This window comes from Prionailurus viverrinus, chromosome B3 (genome assembly GCF_022837055.1).
Source record: "Prionailurus viverrinus isolate Anna chromosome B3, UM_Priviv_1.0, whole genome shotgun sequence".
Taxonomy (NCBI): domain Eukaryota; kingdom Metazoa; phylum Chordata; class Mammalia; order Carnivora; family Felidae; genus Prionailurus; species Prionailurus viverrinus.
Window position 1 is genome coordinate 112,257,592 of NC_062566.1, and position 24,791 is coordinate 112,282,382.

The following is a 24,791-nucleotide window of genomic DNA, read 5'->3' on the forward strand; positions in this document are numbered from 1 at the left end:
GAGAGAGAGAGGAAGGTACAGAATCTGAAACAGGCTCCAGGCTCTGAGCTGTCAGCACAGAGCCCCACATAGGGCTCGAACAACCGTGAGATCACCACCTGAGCCAAAGTCTGATCCTTAACTGACTGAGCTACCCAGGCGCCCCAACCCAGAAAATCATTTAAATCCCAATTTGGTAGGTGAAGACTAAGAACTCAGAGAAATTAAGCAAATTGCCTTTTTTATGTGTTCTCTTGTTCATGTGTTTTCTTCTCCATTTAATCATTTTGTAAGACACTTTACCTCCTTGTTTTACCATTTTCATTAGTCTCAACATCCAGTTTGGCTTATAAGTGACATGATGAAAATCTTACAGTCAGTCTGTGATTGAGGACAAAGATGTTTTGTTTTGAGAGTGTGTGCGTGAGAGAAAGCAGGGGAGGAGCAGAAGGAGAAAGAGAAAGAATCTTCAGCAGGCTCCCTGCTCAGCAGAGAGCCTGACATGGGGATCAATCTCACAACCCTGAGATTATGACCTGGGCCAAAATCAAGAGTCAGATGTTCAACTGACCGAGGCACTCAGGTGCCCCATATTTCTTATTCGTCTTTACATCATCATTGCTTAGCACAATGCTTGACCGCCAATGAATGCTAAGTGAATCAGTTTCATTATCTTCAAAAATATATCTTGTGCATTGGCTTATAACTTCTCAAGTGTATTTTTAAAACGCCTTTGAAAAACTTTTGCCAGAACTGGGAACATTTGCTCTTTTTATTTGAAACATAATGAAAAAGATCACCCAAGAGTATCTTCCCATCACCCCATACCATTGTACAGCCCTTCCAAGAAGCAGCCACTGCCAATAATTTGATGTATATCTTTTCTGATTTCCCTAAGTTCATAGACATTTCCATCTATATGTATAAATATTTGCCTTTTTAAAAATATAATTGTGCTACATAAAATGATCTGTGGCATATGCTTTCCCCCCTATTTAATATAACATGGATGGGGTATCTGGGTGGCTCATTTGGTTAAGTGTCCAACTCTTGATTTTGGCTCAGGTCATGATCTCACAGTTCGTAAGATCAAGGCCTGTGTTGGGCTCTATGCAGACATCAAGGAGCCTGCTGAGGATATTCTCTCTCTCTCTCTCTCTCTCTCTCTCTCTCTCTCTCTCTCTCTGCCCTTCCCCTGCTCAGTGTACATATGTGTGTGCTCTCTATTTATCTCTCAAAATAAATAAACTTAAAAAATACATATAACATGAATAGCCAGCACATACAGAGGCACATCACATTTTTAACAGCTCTGTAGTATTTTAGGGTATGATTTTTAACTACGGTTTATTTAGCAATTTCTGTATTCATGGACATTCTGCTTGTTTCAAATACTTTGCCTCCAAAGCAATATTCATTCAGCCCAATGAGAAGAAATATTTGAACAAGATTAAACATACTCCATTTTTTTTTTCAACGTTTATTTATTTTTGGGACAGAGAGAGACAGAGCATGAACGGGAGAGGGGCAGAGAGAGAGGGAGACACAGAACCGGAAACCAGGCTCCAGGCTCTGAGCCATCAGCCCAGAGCCCGACGCGGGGCTCGAACTCACGGACCGCGAGATCGTGACCTGGCTGAAGTCGGACGCTTAACCGACTGCGCCACCCAGGCGCCCCAAACATACTCCATTTTGACATGCCTAATATTTTCCAACTTTGTCCATTTTATTAAGAATATAATTATTGCCTAGGTCTGCACTTTTATTTTCCATTCAAAAATTATACCAACACTACCATACAAAGGAACTGTTCCTTCCCTAGAGGAACTATTTGCTACAAGAGAGTGCATTATATGAAATCTGGTTATCTGCTGATATGAGAAAGTGAGCTTAATATTTAAAGGAAAGGTTAGGAGGGTTGGTGTACAGAGGTATTGTTAATTTGTAAACGTGGCTTAGACCATGTTCTTTAGAAACAGAGTCAGAGTCCAGGACTCCTGTGCAAGAGATTGACAGGGTGCCCTCTGGGGAATTTGTAAGGAAGGGAGAGAAGCAAGGAAGAAGCTAAACAAAACTTGTATTTCAGCTGAATTCTAGCTTCCGCTGAATTCTAGAGTGAGTTCTGGAGTGTCAGTGTCACCAAGAGTTATATTAGAGGGAACTTTTATGTATATTAGAGTTGTATGTAAGAGGGAATTTTTATGTAGTTTAGCCTTCCTTAACTGATACCAGTGAGACAGTTCTTGAACAGAAAAAAATTATGTGTGAATGAAGACATGTAAAACCCAACTTGAATGAGAAAAAGAAAATACATAAAAATGGGAAAGGTATTTATTTATTTAAAACTTAGAGGATAGGGTTGGATTGAAGAATTTACAAAAGTAGTACGGCAGTAATGAGCTAATCCCTAATCTGATTGAATTTAAGAATCTCTGATTTATCTCTAATAATAATATGTATGGATATGAAACATTCATATTAAACCAGTTTTTAAGAATTTTCATTTAGTAACTGAGTAGTAACTATAGAAGCTTTTATCAGTACACTGGAAGTCCTTCACTTCCTATAAACCATATTTTGGGGGCACTTGGATTGCTTAGTTAAGCATCCAACTTCGTCTCAGGTCATGATCTCACAGTTTGTGAGTTTGAGCCCCACGTGGGGCTCTGCACTGACTGTGGAGTCTGCGTGGGATTCTCTCTCTCTCTCTCTCTCTCTCTCTCTCTCTCTCTCTCTCCCTCTCTCTCCCTCTCTCCCTCTCCCTCTCCCTCTCCCTCTCCCTCTCCCTCTCCCTCTCCCTCTCCCTCTCCCTCTCCCTCTCCCTCTCCCTCTCTGCCCTGTTAGTGCTCTGTCTCTCTCTCAAAATAAATAAACTTTAAAAAAACCACATTTTTTATTTCTGTTTAGGATCATTTCACTTCTCCAGATGAGTATGATGACCCTACTGTGCTCTATGAAGCCATTGTGTCTCATGAAAAGAACCTTGTAATAGCTCATGAAGGGGACCCTGCGTGGCGGAGCGCGGTTCTTGCCAATTCTCCCTCCCTGCTTGCTCTGCGACATGTCATGGATGATGGCACCAATGAATATAAGATCATAATGCTGAATAGACGATACCTGAGCTTCAGAGTCATTAAGGTAAGTTTTTGAGGCGTTTGTGTCTGAAAAAAGAAGAAAGGAACTTACATAACCTTGTCCTAACTTTAAAAAGTCATTGAAACTCTTTTTATAGACAAAAAAAAATGACCATACTACATTAGCATTATTTATGAGCACTTAATTTGATTTATTTTAATGTAATTTATTCTGTCCTCTGAAATTTTCTCAAGTACGATAGAGTCTTATAATGTTTGCTTATTTTCTTTCTGTGGCAGTCTTATCTATTATATATGCTATCTCTTCTTAGAATATCAGCATCTCTTCTTAGAATATCAGCACCATATTGCTAATCTGATTCCTAGGTTGCAAAATAATACCATAGTTTGTACTTTTCATTGTTTTTTGTTTATTTTTTGATTTTTTAAACATCTCATGGCTTTAGGTAGCTTAATTTCTGAGATTTTATTTTAATAGTTTATAACGATTTGCTTTTTATCTACTTCATTTAATCAACCTGCAAAGTCACAAACATCCTTTTAACTCTAAGTATTTGTTACTGCTCATTTCTATCAAAAATATCTTATTACCCCAATTGCAAAATGCAACACTTCATCAATTTGGTAAACTTGGTATTTTTGTAAGGCAGACCAGGGAAGAGAGTACCGTGGCTGCTTATTATTTAACAGCCTACGAATGACAATGGAAAATTGAAGAGCTCCTATTCAAATGTGACGTACTTGTATTTCTTGCTTTTCACTGTTATCATAGGTCTTTTGTATCTCTCCCATTTATACTCTTCTGTTTATATGAGTTTCATTCTTGGCCTCTTAACCTAATTCCCATGTGTTCTGGTTTTCAGGTTAATAAGGAATGTGTCCGAGGTCTTTGGGCAGGACAACAGCAAGAGCTTGTGTTTCTACGTAACCGTAATCCAGAGAGAGGGAGCATCCAGAATGCAAAACAAGCTCTGAGAAACATGATAAACTCATCTTGTGATCAACCTATTGGCTACCCAATCTTTGTCTCCCCCCTGACAACTTCTTACTCTGACAGCCACGAACAGCTTAAAGAAATCCTTGGGGGACCTATCAGCTTGGGCAATATCAGAAACTTCATAGTGTCAACCTGGCACAGGTGAGCCATGGGGTTGCATATTTCAGTGATGGTGTGTCCTGACCATCTTCATCCAAGCAGTTTTCATGAGCATCACCTGGAAAGCTTCTAGAAAAAATACAGATGCCATGGCACAATCTAAACCTATTCTATCAGGAGCTTCGGGAAGTAGTCTATTTCAAACTCTTATTCAATACATCAAATGTACAACTCTGGTCAATAACCACTGCTCCAGGGGCACCTGGGTGGCTTAGTCAGTTGAGTGTCTGACTCCTGATTTTGGCTCAGGTCATGATCTTGTTCATGGGATTGAGCCCCACATCAGGTTCTGTGCCTGCTTGAGATTCTCTCACTGGCGCTCTGCTCCTTTGCTTGTGCTCTCTCTCTCTCTCTCTCTCTCTCTCTCTCAAAATAAATAAATAAACTTAAAAAAAAAAAAAAAAGAACCATTCCTCCAGCATTTGGTAGAATCTTGAATAGTTCCCTTTTCTTTAGCTTTTCTTACTCTATATTGCAGCATAGTGCCACTATTAGGATGTGTGAGCCAACAAATGGCAAATTAGAGAAAAACGTAGGAAACCTGAACAAGCTGATTACTTTTGTTTTATTCCATTCTAGCAGTAGGGGGCGCACACTGTATTTGCTGAAACTCCTGCTTGTGCGATGCGGAGATACTACTGCCATTTTAACAATCCAGTCATCACTCAGATCTCGAATCTGTGGTGTCTTCAAGTGTGCACATGAATTTTTTCTCTTCCTTTGTCTAGTAACTTACGGTGTTTTGTATAGGAACATCATAGTTTGGTGACTGGTGAAGAAAAGTCACGGAGTATCTTCAATTTCTTACAAGCTTTTGTTCAGATCGTTAAATAACAGAACTTAAAAACAGGATGTGGAATTGGGGTGGCAAACTCTCAAATAGACATCTTCTTCTAGGCATATTCAGAAAAAAAAAAAAAGTTTCACCATTTTAGTATAAGAAAGAAGAAATAAACCAGAGTGGCGTTCGAAGAAATTTCTTTCCAAAACTATCCGTTGTGCTGGAATCGCCTTGAAGAGGTTGAGTTCTCTTCCCCCGAGAGAAATGGTATAGAGATTAGAGTGCCTAACTGCCCTGGTTTGCCCAGCACTGAGAGGTCTCCTGGGAAGCAAGACGTTCAGTGCCAGACTGAGACAATTAATTGTAGGCTATCCGGGATAGTTGGTCACCCCACATTAAAAAGGCAGGGGCGGGGCAGTGATTACAGCAGTGCTCATCCAAGTGTGCTACAGCAGAAATGAGGTCTTCCGGGGTGCATACTTCAGAGGCGCTGAACAGTCACTGCCAAGGATTCTGTTTCCACCTGTGATCTTAATGGTGCAGTTTTGTTATGTGCAGTTTATTATGGTTCAGGAAAGATGGCAAGATCAGAAAAGATGATAGAGTATATAAAAGTGAAGGTAGATTGGGAAGAATTGAGGCAGTGAGTATAACAGGGATAGTTCTTAGGCCTAAGAACTATGAAAACATAACTGACCTTTTTTTGTTTCTCATATTGACTATGCTGTAAAGACTTTCAAAGGTGAATGTTAGTAGCATTAAACATTCTGAATAGCTGGAAATAGAATAAAACCCCTATCTTGAGGTGATTGTGGGATAATGCTGCTTACTTTGGTGTTTGTTCCCAGGTTAAGGAAAGGGTGTGGGGCTGGCTGTAACAGTGGTGGCAATATTGAAGATTCCGACACTGGAGGTGGAATTTCCTGCACTAGTAACAATGCAACAAGTGCCAGTGACCCCCATAGCAATGTGTCCCAGGGAAGCACTGCAAATCCAGGGCAAGGGTCGGGAGCAGGACCCCATCCACCTGTCACATCTTATCCTCCAACACTAGGTAATGTGAAAACAAACTTATGTGTCTAAGCCTCTTAGCTCTGGGGCTCAGTTAGTATGCATGTCTAAAGAGAATTCTAGATTACCTACTTGGAAATATGTAAAAATATTTTGTTTGATTCCTGGTTGGATGTTATCCTATTTATATTTATCCCTTTATATATACGTAAAATTTGAAATGTCATGTCTTTGAAAGTATAATTTTTAAAGGCTAATAATAATCTAGTTTATAATGTGATCAACTTCTCTTTCATTGGTCAATGATTTGGTTTCTTCGAATGTTACAAATAAACTTTGTGACTGCTGTTTTCTTGGGCTAGAGACTTTAAAAATGCAATCACTAAATCAAAGTTTATGGGAATATTTAAGATTCATGACACATAAGGCCAAAAGTCTTTCCAGGAAGCTTTTGTTTTTGTTTTTGTTTTTTTAACCAGTTGGTACTCTCACCAGTTATACAAAGGAATGCCCATCCTGTAAACTTTGACCTGGAGTATTATCGGTTTTCTGCTTGCTCAGAACAGGAGAAGGGGTGGTCTTTAATTTCATTGTTTTAATTTGCATTGCTCTGATACCCAAGATTGAAAGGTTTTAAATTGAGTTTATCACCTGTTTCTCTCTTTGAAGTACCTGTTAAATCTCTTGCCCATTTTTCTATTTGGTCTTTTTATTTTATTTGTATATTCTGTATTCAAGTTCTTTGTCAGTTTTCTGTACTACAAATGTCTTTTCCCATTCTATCCCTTGACTTTCGATTCTCTTTCTGTGAAGAGTGCCTCCCCTTCTTTTATATATATATATATATATGCATATATAATTATTAATTATATATTATATAAATATATTGTATAAGTTAATTTATATGTGATTATTATTATATATTATGTTATATAAATATATATATAATTCATTTTTTAAGTTTATTTATTTTGAGAGACAGAATCCCGGGCAGGCTCCATGCTGTCAGCACCGAGCCCGATGCAGGGCTCAAACTCAAGAACTGTGAGATCATGACCTGAGCCGAAACCAAGAACCAGATGCTTAACCTGCTGAGCCACCCAGGCACCCCGAGTAGCTTCTCTTTTGACAAGAAGTTCTTGGTTTTAGTGTGGAGCAATTTGCTGATCTTTTCCTTTCTGATTAGTACTTTTTGTATCCTACTTAAGAAATTTTTTCCTATCCCAAGGCACTGATGGTATTTTTTTTTGTTTGTTTTACTGATTTTCCTTTTACATGATACCTGCAATCCACATGGTATGCAGTAGGAATCAGATTTAATCTGTTTTCATATGGCTGATTGGTTGATTCAGTACTATCTCCCCCCCCCCCCCACTTTATATGAACGAGATGAAGTCTTAAGACATTTACTTATGTTTAAAAAAAATCCAATAGCATTGTAATCAAGACTAAATAGGTACATTATCAACATCTTGTGGTTCTTTTTTAACTTATGAGTGAAAAGTTAAAACTTTCAGTGTGCTTTTTTACATGCTCTTACTTTGATCAGCTCTTTGTGTTTTCAGATAGAAAGTACATGGAGGAATTTTTTCATTAGAGTTAAAACTTACTTTCTAATTCTCACATTACTGTTAGGAGTCAGGAAAAAGACAAACCTGAGGAATTCTATCAAGCAATTTGAAAAAGGACACAGAAGAACCTGCTATTCAGTATCACTGATAATTCATGTATAGTAGCAATCCTGTAATGGATACGAAGATTGCAATGTGTTATCATCATCTCTCTATAGACCGTGTAGTGTGTCATTGGAACGGATTGAAAGGCCACTAATTCTATACCTTGAGAAATAGTTATGGATCCTGCCACATGAATCCTTAGTAAATATTTCTCATGGTCTCGTTTCCATGAGATACTTAATTTCTGAAGTAATAAAGAGTTATTCTTGTTATTCTGAAATATTTCTGTGGAAGATATTTTAGGATTTATCCCAGCATTAAATCCAGATACTTGCTGAAATTATTTGTGTCTTTCTTTTACTCCAGAATTTTAATTTTTAAAAAGCCTTAGCAAATTGGGTGGCAAGTTAGGCAAATTGGGCAGCAAACTGACTGAATGGCTCAGTCAGTTAAGTGACTGACTCTTGATCTTGGCTCAGGTCATGATCTTACAGTTTGTGATCTGCATTGGCAGTGTGGACCCTACTTGGGATTCTCTCTCTCTCCCTCCCCCATTCACTCTCAAATAAATAAACTTTAAAAAAAAAATTGACAAGCTTTAGCAAATTAAAATTATATTATCAAAACCACACAAGAAAACTGATCTCAAATATTTATTTATTTTTGATAACTTAAAAAGTTTTGAATATAAGCGTTAAATTCAGTACATTCAAGTCATTTTGCTTAAGGGATGAAGATTTAAGGAAAAAAAAAGAAAAGAACCGTGTTTGAATCACGCCATCTGGAATAAGTGCTGTTGTTTCTCCCTCGATAGGCACTAGCCACAGCTCCCACTCTGTCCAGTCAAGCCTGGTCAGACAGTCCCCTGCTCGGGCCTCAGTGGCCAGCCAGTCATCTTACTGCTACAGCAGCCGGCACTCATCTCTCCGGATGTCCACCACGGGGTTCGTGCCCTGTCGCCGCTCGTCCACCAGTCAGATATCGCTCCGGAACTTGCCGTCCTCCATCCAGTCCCGCCTCTCCATGGTGAACCAGATGGAGCCCTCCGGTCAGAGCGGCGTGGGCTGTGTGCAGCATGGCCTCCCCTCTTCCAGCAGCTCCAGCCAGAGCATCCCGGCCTGCAAACATCACACTCTCGTGGGCTTTCTTGGGACAGAGGGAGGTCAGAGCAGTGCCGCCGACGCCCAGCCGGGCAACCCCTTAAGTCCTGCCAATAATTCACACGCCAAAAGGGAGGAAGTGATTTACAGAGTCCAAGTGAGTAAGCCCACAGTTCTGGCACTGTCTCACCTGTTTGTGTTTATTTCTCGTTTGTCGAGTGGAGGATGTTGGTGAAAACACACCTCATATTACTTAGTCTGAAGACTAGGATGTTTTTGAATGTTGAAAAAGGTTTCTGCCAGCCTGAAAACTGGAGGCAAGTAGTTTCTCAGTGGTGATTGTTGTTCCGCACTCAGCTGTTGTCATGTGGCCCTGGCAGTAAGGTCTGCTGTAGGCTAAAAGGAATTCAGGAGGTGGCCTTTCAGATTGTTTTTTGTCCAGTTATAGGCCATGGAGAACTTGAGACTTAGTCTGGGAAAGAGATTTTACTTGAGATTATATAATCTGTCATCATCAAGAAAAAAATTGAATTAGAAATGACCCATATTTATTTACAATACAGATCGTGGATCCCAGTCAAGTTCTGGATGGGATCAACCTATCAAAAAGGAAAGAGCTGCAGTGGCCTGATGAGGGTGTCCGGTTAAAAGCTGGGAGAAACAGCTGGAAAGACTGGAGTCCTCAGGAGGGCATGGAAGGCCATGTGAGTTCTCTTACGAAGCTGACCCCTGCTCTCACTTTTTGTGTAGCCTGACCGACTTGTGTGCACATTTTTAGCTAATTGATGCTCATGCTTTTTTAAATGCACCTTTTGCTGAATTATCAAACAGAATGACTGTCTCTAATTTTAAGTGAAGTTTGCAAATACATTCAAGATCCCTGCCACTAATTTATTTTATTCTGAATCATTAGGTAATTCACCGATGGGTGCCTTGCAGCAGAGATCCAGGTACTAGATCCCACATCGACAAGACAGTACTTCTGGTCCAGATTGATGATAAATATGTGACTGTCATTGAAACCGGGGTACTAGAACTTGGGGCTGAAGTGTGAGCCATTGTTTTATAACTACATTTCTCTTCCCTCTCCATTCCGAGACGTTGGAAAAAGAGAGGAGAGCGCAGAAGACGCCTGCAGGTTTTCCTCTGCTCCTGTGTGGGAGATACTTGGATGTAGAGTGGGCTCGGCCAAGCGCCTCTCCTTCGCCCTTCACCCTGACTCCTGTCACTGTCTCCATCCCCAAATAAAGCTGAACTATTTTTTTAAGTTAGCTGCCGACAAAACATTTTGCATGAAGGATAAAGTTCTGTTAAATTACATCCTTACAAAAAATTTTTTCCTATGCATTGCCTATGCTTTAAATCAACAAACTCTTCATTTCTAAACTACGATCTCATATTTTTCTAATTTCTTTGCCAAAAATAATTGCCATGTTTTGTCATAGAACATGAAATCCATTTACCTTGATTTTTAAAAACAGACCAGTGTAGAAACCTTCACTTTGACATTTAGCAGTATGAGTTTCATGTACAGTGAAAGAGACTATGAACAGACATAGATTTATCTTATTCCTTGAGCGCTAAAAACTTTAATGAGAAAACTGCACTAATTTTTTACAACAATGCACTAAAGTCTGAGATTTCTCAGAACATTTATTTATATATAAAAATAAAATACCATTATTTAAATTGCCTTTGGGATTAACCCCTGCCCTTTCCTTAAACATACATAGCAGGAACTGTGCTGCTCATTTTTTTGTCAGTAACCTATACTCCATGCCAGTACATTGGGTGTTTTCTCTAAAATGAACGTTAAGGGTCAAGAGGTACATAGCTTCATCGTTGGAGATAGCGGTCAGTGCGTCGGTCCTGTGAACACCACTGCCAGCTCCTGTGTCCACACATCGGAGGCGCTCCAGCAGCGGTGTGCCCCAGCTCCTCTGGGGGCAAGCTCTGCTGGGGTCAGTTCTGGGAAGAAAATACTTTTATTTTTCAAAGAAGAAGATGAGCATCCAGGAACTTAAAAAAAGGATCGATTGCTTTTCTATTCAGAGTCATTAGCTCTTGAAGTTACTCACATGCAGTTCAGTTAATCAAGTAAAATTTTTTCAAACGAAATTATCCAGATGGTGCAGTTCTTGTTATGTCCCTCTTCAATAACCTCACCTCTTATTTTGCTCCTCTCTTCTTTTTCTATTACTTGAATTTTATTTCCTGTAATTTATAGTGTGTAGGTGTAATTTGAAATATTTATAACTGTGAAATTGACTTAATATGTTGTCTCATAACTTAAATTTTATTGGTTTTTTTTTTTTTTTTTAAATACGCGTGTATTCAGGGAAATATATAATTCAGATTTACAATTGGGCTAGGTGGAAATTGTGGTTTAGATTTAATTTTCAACTTCCGGCATTTTTTAAATCCTTCCGAAAACTTTCCCCTTTTGTGTGAAACTCCAAAGAATATATATACATCTCCTGAGCATTTAGGAGCAGCCATCTTTCCACCCCACTGCAAACGGGAAGTAGAAAGCAGGTGTGAAGTTAATCTTCAATGTGTATTTTATTTAGTCTGATACATCCAGAGTGTTACTCTTTCCCCATGTGGCGCTAGCCACACTTCAGGTACTCACCGGCCACATGTGCCTGGTGGCTCCTGTATTGGACGGCACAGGTGTAAAGTATCTTTTGATGAGGTGACAGGAGAGAGAAGCTGTTTCCGCACTAACCCCTACTGTCGCTCTCACAGTATAGCATAACACTTCCGTAGATGGAATGAAAACTAACATCCGACTACATTTCCATTCCACAGTGTGGTTATTTTGCCCTTTTCTAATTTACAGTTTTCGTAGTTATTCAGGATCCAGTGTACCTCGTGCTGACATTTCCAGACTTCGCGCTTTGCCAAACGTACTTTTTAAAAACATTTGTCAAGTGATTTACTGAACCTTTACACAAAGGTACCCTTTCTAAATTGACCAACTAAAACGTATTTTCCTGATACTGTTGTTACATTCTGTATTTGCCGCATTTTGGCAAATCTACAGTATGTCATTAAGGTCCAAGGCTTTTATGTTTCTCTTCTGAAACCGAATATATGATCTGTCTATCTAACCATCTATATTTATTTAAAATCTTCTCAAAGGAATTATGATTCCTGCTGCCTGTTCTCTTTCTGAAATGAATATGATCTTTTCATGGTCATTACCTAGATGGGAAGATAAGTGGAATCCTTTCAGTCCTAAATGGAAGATAATTCATTTTCCTACACAGAAAAAAAAAAAATCTGAGCTTCAGATGATTCAGTCAGAAGGGCTATTCCTAGCCTCACACCCCCTACCCCCAATTGTTAAACACATTACACGCTCTAAAAATGTAAGACTAGATTTTATATGGAACATATATATTGGGCCTTGATTTGGCATGATAACTGTGGACATTCTTCTCAAGACAAGTTGAATTTTGTTATAACCCTTGAGGGAATTTATAGAATAGAAACCCTAACAGGAGCCCTGTTTTTATTTTTTAGTCTAAACCTGATGGTCTTTTAAAAGTCAGAATACTTTTCTAATAATTATGGCAGAGGAAGCAGTGATAATTGAAGACTCATGTCTTAACAACTGGAAACTAAATTATTATGTGGAAATATACATGCTTTCATTGAGTAAATTGATCATACATGTCTTATTCTGCCTTTCCCAGCCCCCCTTGGAGGATAGTGAACTGCTTATTTAGATTCCCTGCTTAACTGTCTTCATTAGTGTACAAGACTCCAGCATACACACACTAGTGTCTTCAGTTCACATTTGCCAAAACTTTCAGAGTTCCATAATTTGAAAGTAAGAATATGTCATTAAAACACTAGCTTTTTATGCATTTCCCTTCAACAGAGTCTCGTTGATACCTTTCTGGTCTTTGTCTTGTTTGAGTTTGTTTTTTCCCTTCTTTTGAGAGAGAGTCCTGGAGTGAATTGTAAATTGTTACTTTCTTTTCCCATTTCCTCTCATTCAGTGGCAAAAATCATTTTACAACTCAAAATTAAGTTTTTGGTTAATCTTCGAGCTTATAACTTGGTGTGAGCCCTCTTTTTTACATCATTTTCAGTACTTGATAGAAATTTAAATGTCCATTTTTTTCTAAAGAAATCTAAATTTTCCAAGAGTATAGATTAATATAAGATGTTGGTATTTAAGGGACTTGGGAGAGTAGGTGGTGAGGCTGTCTATTTTTACGATAAGAGGAGATTAATTACCTTTCAGGAAATTAATGAACAATCTTCACCAGTGTTCTGCCTTCTTTGAGTTTCTATTATTGGAAGGTGAGCTTCCCTTAGATTTGAAGTCGTTTTAAAAATATTTCAAGTGTAACTGAGATACTTCTACTAGTCCTTGAAACAGAAGTAGACAGATAGTATTTCTATCCTGAGTGAGGTATGGAAAATTATTCTGTGTACCGAATGTCAGGTCATAGAAGTTTTTATGTAGAAACTAAGTTTATAAGGAAGATGGGTTTTTCTTCTTGGGTTGGTTTGTTTTTCTGTCTTCTATCAAAATATAAAAAACAGCCTCAAACCTAAGCAAGAGTAGTTAACTTAGCCTTAATAAATTCCACTTTGCTTCCATGCAACGTCCTTCTGCCTCTGCTTAGAAATTCATTTGGTGGATCGCTGCATCGGTCCAGAACTAGATGTCTTTTAAACTTACGATTTGCCCAGAGTCTAAAATTATCTTTTTCTTTTAGTTAACTTTCAAAAATCTTTCCTTCTAAATATATGACTTGAGAAAAAGATACCTTAGTAATTTTGCATAAGAATTCTTTGAATTTATGTTCACTAGCTATTAAACTATAAACTGCTACCCAGATTAATTACTTTTGTGTTTATCTTCCTTAGTCTTTCATTAATATAGACAATCCCTTCCCTTTTTTTTTTTTTTTTTTTTAAGTCCTCAGTATTCATTCTTGTTCTCTTTTGTAGTGTAATATAATCATACAGAATTACTTTGCCTGGACACAGACCCAGTGCATTTTTTCCCTTTGATGTGATAAATTGTTCGGGTGAAGTATAAAACATCAGTTTTTATTCTAGAGGCTTTTCCTTTAATTCTAAAATGAGTGGAAAGAATAATGTCCATCAAGGCTAAAATGATACTTGGAACCTGTCAAGGGACTTTGAAATTTCTGTTTTAGTCTTCTGACCATGCATTTGTGCAGCATAAGTTTTAATAATACATTGGAAATCTGCAGGGTTTTTTTTTTTTAAATTAAGTTTTTTAAAACCAACCTCTCTTCATTTTTCTTTTTTAAAAATCTGGTTGATATATACCTAGGCCTTCTCGTTTTTGACTTGCGAAATGTTGAGGTAAGAATTGTGACTGGAAAGGAATTAATTATTATACAAATAGATCTGGTGGGTATGTGAGTAGAGTGTTAATTTCGCTTGAAACAGAAGTATATTTTCTGCTTTGAATCTCCTCACCAGAGTGCTCTGTCAAGAACTATGTATGATAAGAATTTCTCTTTATTGCCTATCAGCCAGCCCACATATTCTTTCTGAAGTAGAGTAAATAAGTTCTATTTGTGAGCTGAACTTTATCATCTGCCATTTTATGGAAGCAACACAGCATTCTTTGGGGGAAGCAGAACTGATTGTCCTCGCAAGGTTACGTGACGACTCTGCTCTAAGACTTACACCTGTTGTATAGGGTTATACCTTTTTTCTTACGCCTCAGCTCTGCACCTGACAATTTATGGTTCCGTGGAGCCAAGCTACAAGGAACAAAGGTCATGTGAGAGTGGCGAGGCTGGATTCCTGGGTGTTACTTGTGCAGGTGAAGGGGCATCCTGGAATTCTAACCAGAGTAGTTGTCGGAAGTGAGATGGCTGCTCCAGATGACTCCTGGGTTTAGTGTAGCTGTGGTTGAACAAGATTTTTTTTAATGTATGAAGCTTGATTCCACAACCAAAATAACAGAAACGTGGGGAAGATCCTGTCTGCTTATGCTTTTTAAAGCTTACGGTTTAAGTGAAAATAAATTGTAAAAACTGATTACCTTAACCCTATACAATGAGCTCTGCATGAGGAAATGGAAGGAAGAATACTACAAGTGATTCAGGAAGGTATATGTGAGGAAGGAAAATGGGTTTCCCTTTTCTGATCATGGGCTCTGAAAGTATTCATTGCCTTTACCAGCATTCAGTATAAACCAGAGATAAGAATATATGTACTCGCGTGGGTCTGTGAGTGTGTGTGCGTCTGAGTGTTTGTTATTCTAAATAGCTTGTAAATATTGTAGTTGTTTAAAATGGAAAATAAAAGCTGAGATTGTTTTTTTCTTTGCAAATATATTGCATCAAAAATACAGTATTGACAGTGGATAAAACACTGAGGAAATAAATTTTTTTTCATTTTGCCTTCTGTCCATTTTTGTCAAGAAAAAATAGAGTATATCATAAAAAGCTCTGCATAGCATATTTTAAAACATGTACTTGGTTCTGAAATAATCATTTTAATCAGAAGCTTTGGCCTATAAACATGATTCAGCTTATAAGAGAAATGTACATATTTCATATTAAAAAGACATCTTTTCATACTTGGTAGAAAGGTTGTACTTTATGTCTTGAATTTATCTGAATATGTTATAGCAATGATACAACATTAGATGGAAAACCTAGGGTAATAAATGTGTGTCTGTGTTCACTGTATTACACTAAGTTACAATATAGAAAAAGGAGTGCACATTTGGATTATGGTCATCAAAATCAGACAAACTAACCTATTGTTTACATGTGTAATACCTAAGAGAAAATGCAAGCTGAGAATGAGAATAGATATACTCTTTTTTTTTTTTTTTTTTTTTTTTTTGAGTTTATGTATTTTGGGAGAGAGCTCATGAGCTCAAGTCGGGGAGGGGCAGAGAGAGAATCCCACCAAGTAGGCTCCACGCTGTCAGCACAGAGCCTGATGCAGGGCTTGAGCTCACGCACTGTGAGATCATGACCTGAGCGAAAGTCAAATGCTTTGCTGAGCCACCCAGGCAGCCCGAGAATAGATATACTCTTGATTAAAACCCTTATTGAGCCATTAGTGAGTCATTTTAACTATTAGTAACAAAACCATCAAGATGCTGATTATGTGCCATCTATATCAGAGTCCCAGACAGTTTTCTGTCTTCCTGTCCAGGATCACAATGGCACAACTGGGGACGTAGTAGTATTTAGTCTTAAAGGACATTATGTTTTCTAGTGACAAGAAACCTGGAGGTTAAATGAGACACATCTTCAAAGAAAATAGGCTGAGTAAGTGAGCTGCATCAGCCTTACAGCCAGAGATTGAAAGGGCGGAAGACATGAAATTTGAGTCCCATAAAAGTTCTTCATTGTTCTTAAAGCGCAGTTTACTTAGGATTTTTCCTACTAAAGAAAGGATCCCAAAGTTTTGCCGACCTGTAGCCACTAAATCTCATTAGGTAGATGCATTTTCCTGTGGAGAAGGCAAAAAGCACCTTGTGAAGTAAGGGCATGACCCAAATGGTGGTTTCTTATGTATTCAGTCAGCACTTGTTACACACAATATTTGTTTTATTCCCCCCTTCCTAGGTACTTATTAAAGGAAATTAGGTATAACTAAACTTCATACTTGGGAAAATGTAATTTGGTACAAGAGGATCCCTAGATTGCTTTGTAACTTCATAGGATACACAGTAACAGCAAACGGCTAGAGATGAATCCATCTTGTCTGGTAGCCTTTTAAAACTATTCAGTGTCAATTTGCAGTAAACTGTGCCAAAAGGGAAAAGTCATCCTTTAGTCCAGGGCTCCCTTTTGTTCCCCAGAACATTGTATGAATACATAATAATTGGCCCATATAAGAATACTTAAGGTCTTGGGGCACCTGGGTGGTTCAGTCAGTTTAAGCAGCCAACTCTTGATTTTGGCCCAGGTCATGATCTCACAGTTCCTGAGATCAAGCCCCATGTTGGGCTCTCCACTGGCAGCATGGAACTGCTTGGGATTCTCTCTCTCCCTCTTTGTGCCCCTCCTCTGCTCGCTCATTCATTCTCCCTCCCCCCCCTCCCTCCCTCCCTCCATCTCCCTCTCTCCCTCCCCTTCTCTCCTTAATAATGAATAAACATTAAAAAAAGAGAATACTTCAGGCCTCTCCACTCCAATTCTGAAGCATACAGTCTTGACCTGTCTTTATCAGGGAAAATCAACATCCCAAGATAACATTGAATTTAAGCAGATACCAAGTAGCACCTCTGTGTTCATAATACTCTTAATGGGTTAGCTCTCACACACCACCCACAACTTCTTGGTTTTCTATCAATACCATGTACCACAAATGTTCCACAGTGTAGTCCAAATGGAAGGTGTACCTTTCTTTAGACAGAATGCAGGTTCATCTAGCTTATACATTTGGGAGTGACTCCTCGTACAATTGCAATATGAAACAGTATTCATTTAAATAGTTTGAAAATACAAATTTACTTGGAACGTTTATAGTTGCAAGAAAGAACCCATTTCAAAGTTGCTGAATACAGGAAACTGGTTCACTACAGAATTTAGGGTAGACTGGGCTTTCAGGGTTGTTTTGTTCATGTTACTCTAACTCTGTATATCTGTGATTTTCTCTACTCCATATGCATGCTATGTATCCTTCCTTTTCAGACTGGAGCTAGCTAGCTGTAGTTCTGGACCCCATTCCATACACATCATCAAACAGAAAGAAATAACGCTTCCAGATACCCCTCACATGGGGAAATTTCCCAGAAGCCTCAGTGTATTTCTCCTTGCATCTCTTTAATGTAAGATTTGATGTAGGCGAGATCCTTAACCTGTCCCTATGTCCTGATTTTCTAAACCAGTCATGGACAAGAGAAACAGAATTACCATGACTGATTGGCTCAGACAAATCAGAGCTAGCCTTGAAGCTGGAGTCCAGTCCCCAAACTGTAAGGTTGCTACATAGTGCATATAAAAGTGTTGACTAAAATGTCCACAGCAGATGTGTATATAGCTCTCCAGAGTATTGTTTTCAAGAAACAGAGACCCAGACCACCTAAGAATTAAGGTGTTTCTTTTAACCTGCATCTGTAGCAGATTTAGAGCAGAAAGTTAGCAGAAGCTTAGGCAGACACAGGTCCAGATGTTTGCTCTTCTTTTCTTAGGGGCTGCCTTACATCTCATGACATTCTTGCTGTTCTCTGTCTAAATTGTTTCCTTACTTAGATTGGCGGCGGGGGGGGGGGGGGGGGGGTGGGGGGGGGGTGGTGGGGGGGTGGAATTCACCAGTGAAGCCAACTGGACCTGGATTGATCTTTAGAGAAAAGCTTTCAATTAGGGATTTGGATTTTCTGTTTATTAATTTGGTAGGTTGGGTTTCTAGAACTGCAGTTCTCAAACTTTTGGGTCTTGAATACTCAGAAAAAATTACTGAGGATTCCTCCCTCCCCCATCCCAAAGATTTTTTGTTTTTATAGTTTATACAATATTTACTGCATTCGAAATTAAAACACATTTTAAGGTTATTTCTAAATGAATTAATAAATTCATTACCTGTTAACATTCTTATTTAAAATTATGCTTCCAACTTAAAAAAAAATGTATCAAGACATTTGAACTGTGTGCTTCTACATACAGTGTATTTATTGCCTTACATTATTTTGGTTGAAGCATATGAGGAAAGCCTGGCCTCATAAATGCTTCACTAAAATTAGACAAGTGGTAGTTTCTTAAAGGTTAGCTGCAGTGTAGAATCCCATTTGTGCTGGATTATTTTAAAATCCATTGCTGTACCTTACTTGGAATGGATCTTTTACCTGTGTGTGGGATTATAACATCATTTATTTAGAAAAATAATGGTTCCTGAGTTATGCAGATCTTCCAGATGTTAACACATTTCATTATGCATTATAAAAAATCACTTTTGTTTATGTCAGCATCAGTCTAATTAGATACACCTTTATTGGGAAGCTAGAAAGCTCGTAGTGGCAGATACAAGCATTCTAAAATTTTTTAATGAGAGCTTAAGCTTTATCCTCGGGAACAAATATTGTCAGTTGTTAACTTGAAGCAACAGTCTCATTTCAGTTTTGAGAAAATATCTGTCAAGTACTGAAGCCTGAATAAGTATAGTTTGTCTCTTAGTCTTTCTTTCAAGTCAAAATGGCATTCCATGGGAGAGAAAAAAAAAGTGACTTAGCTCTTAACTCAATCACAAAAGGGCTATTCTTTGAGAAAACTGTATTTAGGTATGCTGAAGTGCTTTGTGAATACTTCCCATTTTCCACATCGAATTCTCAAAAGATGTGCTTTGAAGGAATGAGATGTAATAAATTTAACAATTTGTATTGCTTCCTCAAGGGTATTCTTAAGTGAAATTGACTTTCCCTGTGAGTGCATGATCATATACTTTGGTGCCATTGCCTTGATTCCTGCTTGAGGTGTCTAGTTTTACTCCCCACATCTTCTGCACAATCAATTTCCATTATTTCTTTTATCCATGGGTTACTTAGACTCATTTTGGTTAACTTTCAAATATTTGGGACTTTCTACCTAACATTTCCTAGTTATTGCTTAATAACCATGTCAAAGCAACTGTCCTGTTAATCCTTTGAGATTTGTTTAGCCTTCCTTTGTGGCTCTGTATATTTTCAATTTTCGTTAATGTCCCAGTGGGCATTTGGGGAGAAAGCATGTATTTTACAGTTAGGACAGCCTTCTTTCTATACTATACTATATATATATATATATATATCTAAAGTCAACTTTGTTATTTTTATTGAGATACTGTACATTTTTACTAATTTTTTTTTTCACTGGGGGGGGTCTATATTTGTGGATTCATTTCTCCTTTTAGTTCTATCAAATTTTGGTTTATATATTTTGAGACTACATTTTTAGGTGTATAAAGTTGGAGGATTGCTTTGACCAATTGATTCCCTTAATCATTATGAAATGTCCTTTCCATGTCTAGTAATACCTCTTGCTCTAAAATTTAGTTTATCTGATGTTAGTATAAAGTTTGTGTATTTTAACTGTATCTGTCCTTTTAGTTTCAACCTTTCTATCTCTTATTTTTAGAGTGTACTCTTATAAACCACTATGTACTTGGGATTTTTTATTCAGTTTGACCGTCTTTGTCTTTTAAAGGGAGTATTTAGTCCATTTACATTTAAGATAATTACTGATTTGGGGTGGGCGGGGAGCTTAAATTTACCATCTTTTTGTTCCTTTGTGTCTTACCTTTCCCGTATATCTTTTCTCTTTTCTTGCCACATTTTGGAATAAGTCATTTGAATTGTTATACCCCTCCTCTTGATTATTACCTACATATCTTTTTAATTATCCTCTTAGTGATTATTGAAATTAAAGCTTACCTACCTACTTGGTACCTTACCACCTCTTGGGACTGACTCTATTTCTGCCTTTGTGTCTTTTATGCTGTTTTGTCATGCATTTTCAGTTATGTATTTTACCTTTTTTTTTTTTCTTTTTGAGAGAGAACATGAGCAGGGGACAGTGGAGGGAAGGAGAGAGAGGGAGAGGGAGGGAGAGAGAAAATCTCAAGCAGGCTTCATACTCAGCCCAGAGTCCAACACAGGGCTCGATCTCACAACTGTGAGATCGTGACCTGAGCCAAAATCAAGAGTCAGTCACTTAACTGACTGAGCCACCCAGACGACCCAGAACTCTGTATGTATTTTAAATTTCAAGGGCATAATTATTTGGTATAATTTATATTAATTTAGATTTATCCACATATTTACTCTCTTCATTGTTCTTTCTTGCTTCTTATATTTTCATGATTTGGGATAATATTTCTTCTGTCTGAAGGACTCCCTTTACAGTTTCTTGGTCTACTACTAACAAATCCCGTGAGTTTTTATTTTTCTTGTATGAAAATGTTTGTCTTCAGTTTTTTTTCAGGGGGGACATAGAGTACTGAATTGGCAGTTTCTTTCTGCCCTTCAAAAGTATTACCCACAGTTTTCTGATTTCCATGGTTTCTTCTAGTCTTAACTGCTCTTTTCAGAGGCAGTACCTTTTTATGCCTTTGGTTATTTTTAAGATTTCATTTTCATCTGTAGTTTTTAGTCGTTTTCCATATGTAGCCTCTGTGTCGTTTTCTTCGTATTTATCTTGCCAAAGTTTTCTTACTGTCCCTTGAATCATGGCCATTGTCTCTTCAGACATTCCTTTTGACAGATTGTCTTTCTCTCCTCACATTGCAATGACAAAATATATTAAACCTAAAAGTTTTGCTGTGTTTTTATCCCTTATATTTTCTTTTGCATTTCCCGTCTTTAGTCTTTTCATGTTTCAGTCAGAGTTATTTTCCTCTGTCTACCCTCATTTATTCCTTTCTTCCTTCACCTGTATCTAATCTTCTGTTAAACTGATCTATTGAGTTCTCAAGTTTTGTAACTGTATTCTTCAGTTCCCATTTTTAATATACTTTTCAGTAAACTCTTGACATATTCTCTTATTATTTAATTTACTAAACATGTGAACTACCGTTATTTTAAAGTTGGTGTCTAACGATTTTAATATCTGGATCTCTTGAGCATGTTTCCTTTGTTCTGTTCTCAGTTTTTATCTTCTTGTACATGTTCATTTCTGGTGTGGACTTGTATATGGAAATGTATAGATAATTGAGGCTCTAGATATTACCTTCCTCAAGAAGATTTACTTTTACTTTTGGCAGACCAGGTAGGAAATTAGAGAATGAGCTTTTGGAAAATGGACTTCAGTCTCCTGAGGGCTAGTCTGTTGTTTCTACTTCACCTTTACCCCTGTGCCACAGCCCTTCAGATAGCCAAACCTAAAAGTCTGGGGTTTCACCCATGGGGTGTCCTGAATTGCAATTATCGACACCCCAGCCTTGTGAGAGTCCAGAAGCTCTCTGTTCAGCTTCTCAGCCTCTCAGCCACTGCTTTCAAATTGGCAGATGTGGCACCAAATAGCAGTCATACCTCTCTGGGCTTCCTTTGTGGGATCTTAGCCTATAAAGTTATGGTAGTAGCTCCCGGTGCCTTCAAATATACTTTATATTTTGTACAGTCCTTTGCATTGTTTTTCATTGAAGATTTGGTCTGCAACTTACTTGCCATTATTGGCGGGGGGGGGGGGGGGGAGGGGGGGGCGGGGGGGGTGGATCTCCTCTGTCAAGTTTTAATCCTCCTTATGATCAGCCAGCATACTCACCTCTTTATATCCTAGCGTTATGTTACTTCACTTTGGCTAGCCTTTACCTTGATTTTACCTGTGGTGGCATTTCAAGGTCAGCCGGGTCTTACGTTGCTAGCTAACCTGCAGATGTATCCACCTATGGTAGAGAGGGTTGGAGGTGGTGACTGGAGTGCCCATGGTCTCATGGTATAAACCGAGTCCACGGAGATAGCAGGACCTGAGAGAAAACAGGATCGGTGGCCTCAGAATGTGCGAGTGTGGCAGCTCTTCTGAAGTTTGTGTCCCATCTAGTACAAAGTGGATCCTAAAGGTAGACCAGACACCTCAGATAAAACAGGGTCTCATTAACATCTTGCATGCTTGCAGGCTCTGATTAAATACTAGGTCACATTATTTTTTATTTAGAAATCAGTGTTTTCTCTCCATCACGGCACAGTGGGTTTTTCCATGTTCTCTTTTCTAGGCAATTACTTTCCTGGCCTGAGGTCCTTATTGACCCTCCTGTATCAGAAGTGACACACTGGGGTGATAACAGCAGCAGTAATAGCAGGGACAACAGATAGCCAAAGTCTGTTTCCAGCCCTGACTTTAACTTTTCAATTCATTCTAAACAGAACAACATCTCCATTGGTAGCCTAAGCACTAAAATGTGTTTTCAGGCCAGAATTAAAGAAACTTCATCTGTCTTTTTTCTGAGCAGGGTGGGATGAGTGTTTGGAGAAATCAAGTGGTTTAATTACTGAAAATCACTCCATCTAGAGGCTTCTGGTTCATTTTGTGTGACCTTAGACTAGAAATACGGGGCCAGAGAACAGGAGGCAAAAAACAATAGCTCCACTTGAATATTAATTTTTCCTTTCTGGAAACCAGAGAACTCTCCACTTCCACAAGTTCTGACACGTCCCTAGTTAACAGCTCTATTTTGCAATGCATATTAGGTCACCCTCTGGAAATGCAGGTCAGAAAGAAAACGCACTGGTGATCTGGGCCATGGGTGAGAGGGCCAAAGAAATGACAAGTACCGAAACTGGGAGAGCGTCTGTGTCTCCCGTAATTAGATGGTATGGCATAGCTACCAAGCCACACACACTGGCTCATCTGCCCATGGCCAGCACAGCAAGCCTCATGGAAATTGGGCATTGGGACTAAAAAATTGCAAGATCCTCAGCCCCATGTTTCTAGATAACGTGGAGAATGAAGTCAAATTTAGGATGCATTTGTTTTCTTATTTATTTAATTTTATTTTTTATTTATTTTTTAAAGTTCATTTATTGTATATAATTTATTGTCAGGTTAGCTAACATACATTGTATACAGTGTGTTCTTGGCTTCGGGAATAGATTCCCATGATTTCTCACTTACGTACAACACCCAGTTCTCGTTCCAACAAGTGCGCTCCTCAGTGCCCATCACCCATTTTCCCTGCCCCCCCCCATTAACCCTCAGTTTGTTCTCTGTATTTAAGAGTCTCTTATGGTTTGCCTCCCTCTCTGTAACTATTTCTTTTCTTTCCCTTCCCCTGTGGTCTTCTGTTTAATTTCTCAACTTCCACATATGAGTGAAAACGTATGATACCTGTCTTTCTCTGACTTATTTCATGAGAAGATACTCAACATCACTCATCATCAGAGAAATACAAATCAAAGCCACATTGAGATACCACCTCACATTAGTCAGAGTGGCTAAAATTAACAACTTAGGAAACAACACATATTGGCGAGGATGTGGAGAATGGGGAACCCTTTTGCACTGTTGATGGGAATGCAAACTGGTGCAGCCACTCTGGAAAACTGTGGAGGTTCCTCAAAATATTAAAAATAGAATTACCCTATGAACCAGCAATAACACTACTAGGAATTTATCCAAAGGATACTGGAGTGCTGATTCATAGGGGGCACACCAATGTTTATAGCAGCGCTATCAACAATAGCCAAATTATGAAAGGAGCTCAAATGTCCATCAACTGATGAATGGATAAAGAAGATTTATGATGGAATATGACTTGGCAATGAAAAAGAATGAAATCTTGCCATTTGCAACAACATGGATGGAACCAGAGGGGATTATGCAAAGGATGCATTTGTTTTCATAGTGAAATTGTCATCAGGATCACTTTGTAGATAAAGTTACACAAAGTGTGTTTTTGTTAAGGGAGTAAGATTGGCAGAAGAGCTAGAATTTAGAGATGTTCTAGGGAGGGGTAAATTGGCTATCCAAATAGTGTTGGCTTTACAGTTTGTTAGGAGTTAGTACATAAATTTGGTTTTGTCACAACCTAAGTTTGTGGAAACCTTGTTCTTTCCAGAACCTGACTTCAGAACTAACTAATGATAATGAACATAGAAGATAAATATGTTGATCAAAATGCCAATTTATTAACTTACAGTTCCAAAAAAAATAGGGCACTCCCAGCTTCATCAGAAGATAGATGATAGGCCACATTGACCATCAGAAATGAGTCTATGGCCATAGAGTTAGAGCACAAGGAAGCTAAACATCATTTGTTTTCTTCCTGGCTTAGAAAATGTGCTTTGTAATTTTTCTACTTTTCTAGTGATATTTATGTTTGTTAGTTTTAGTTTTTTTATTCTGTGGTGGGAAATACTATCGAATTTTGGGTTTGCTTTTTCCAGACTCCCAAGCAGACCACATTTCTCCTATTGTCATATTCTTCAGCTATGTGAATACGACTGTATTAGGCTCCAGCTTTCTCGCACATTCCGATTCCACTTCTGCCTGGACACTTTAACTGGATCACTGCAACGCCTTGCCCTTGAGGAGGATTGGTCTTAACTACAGGTGT

General features: G+C 38.4%; 1 protein-coding gene across 7 annotated transcripts in view; it reads left to right on the forward strand.

Annotated features, from left to right (window-relative positions):
• The window catches only part of PCNX1 (pecanex 1), a 171,293-nt gene extending 156,086 nt beyond the window's left edge, over window positions 1-15,207 (forward strand). For all 7 annotated transcript variants that reach the window (XM_047862149.1, XM_047862152.1, XM_047862151.1 and 4 more), the window contains 6 exons: window positions 2,887-3,117; window positions 3,938-4,212; window positions 5,860-6,065; window positions 8,513-8,955; window positions 9,362-9,502; window positions 9,712-15,207. In XM_047862149.1, the coding sequence (XP_047718105.1) occupies window positions 2,887-3,117; window positions 3,938-4,212; window positions 5,860-6,065; window positions 8,513-8,955; window positions 9,362-9,502; window positions 9,712-9,852 (1,437 nt within the window). In that variant the 3' untranslated portion in view covers window positions 9,853-15,207. The remainder of the gene's footprint in view (window positions 1-2,886; window positions 3,118-3,937; window positions 4,213-5,859; window positions 6,066-8,512; window positions 8,956-9,361; window positions 9,503-9,711) is intronic.
• Window positions 15,208-24,791: the final 9,584 nt, after the last annotated feature.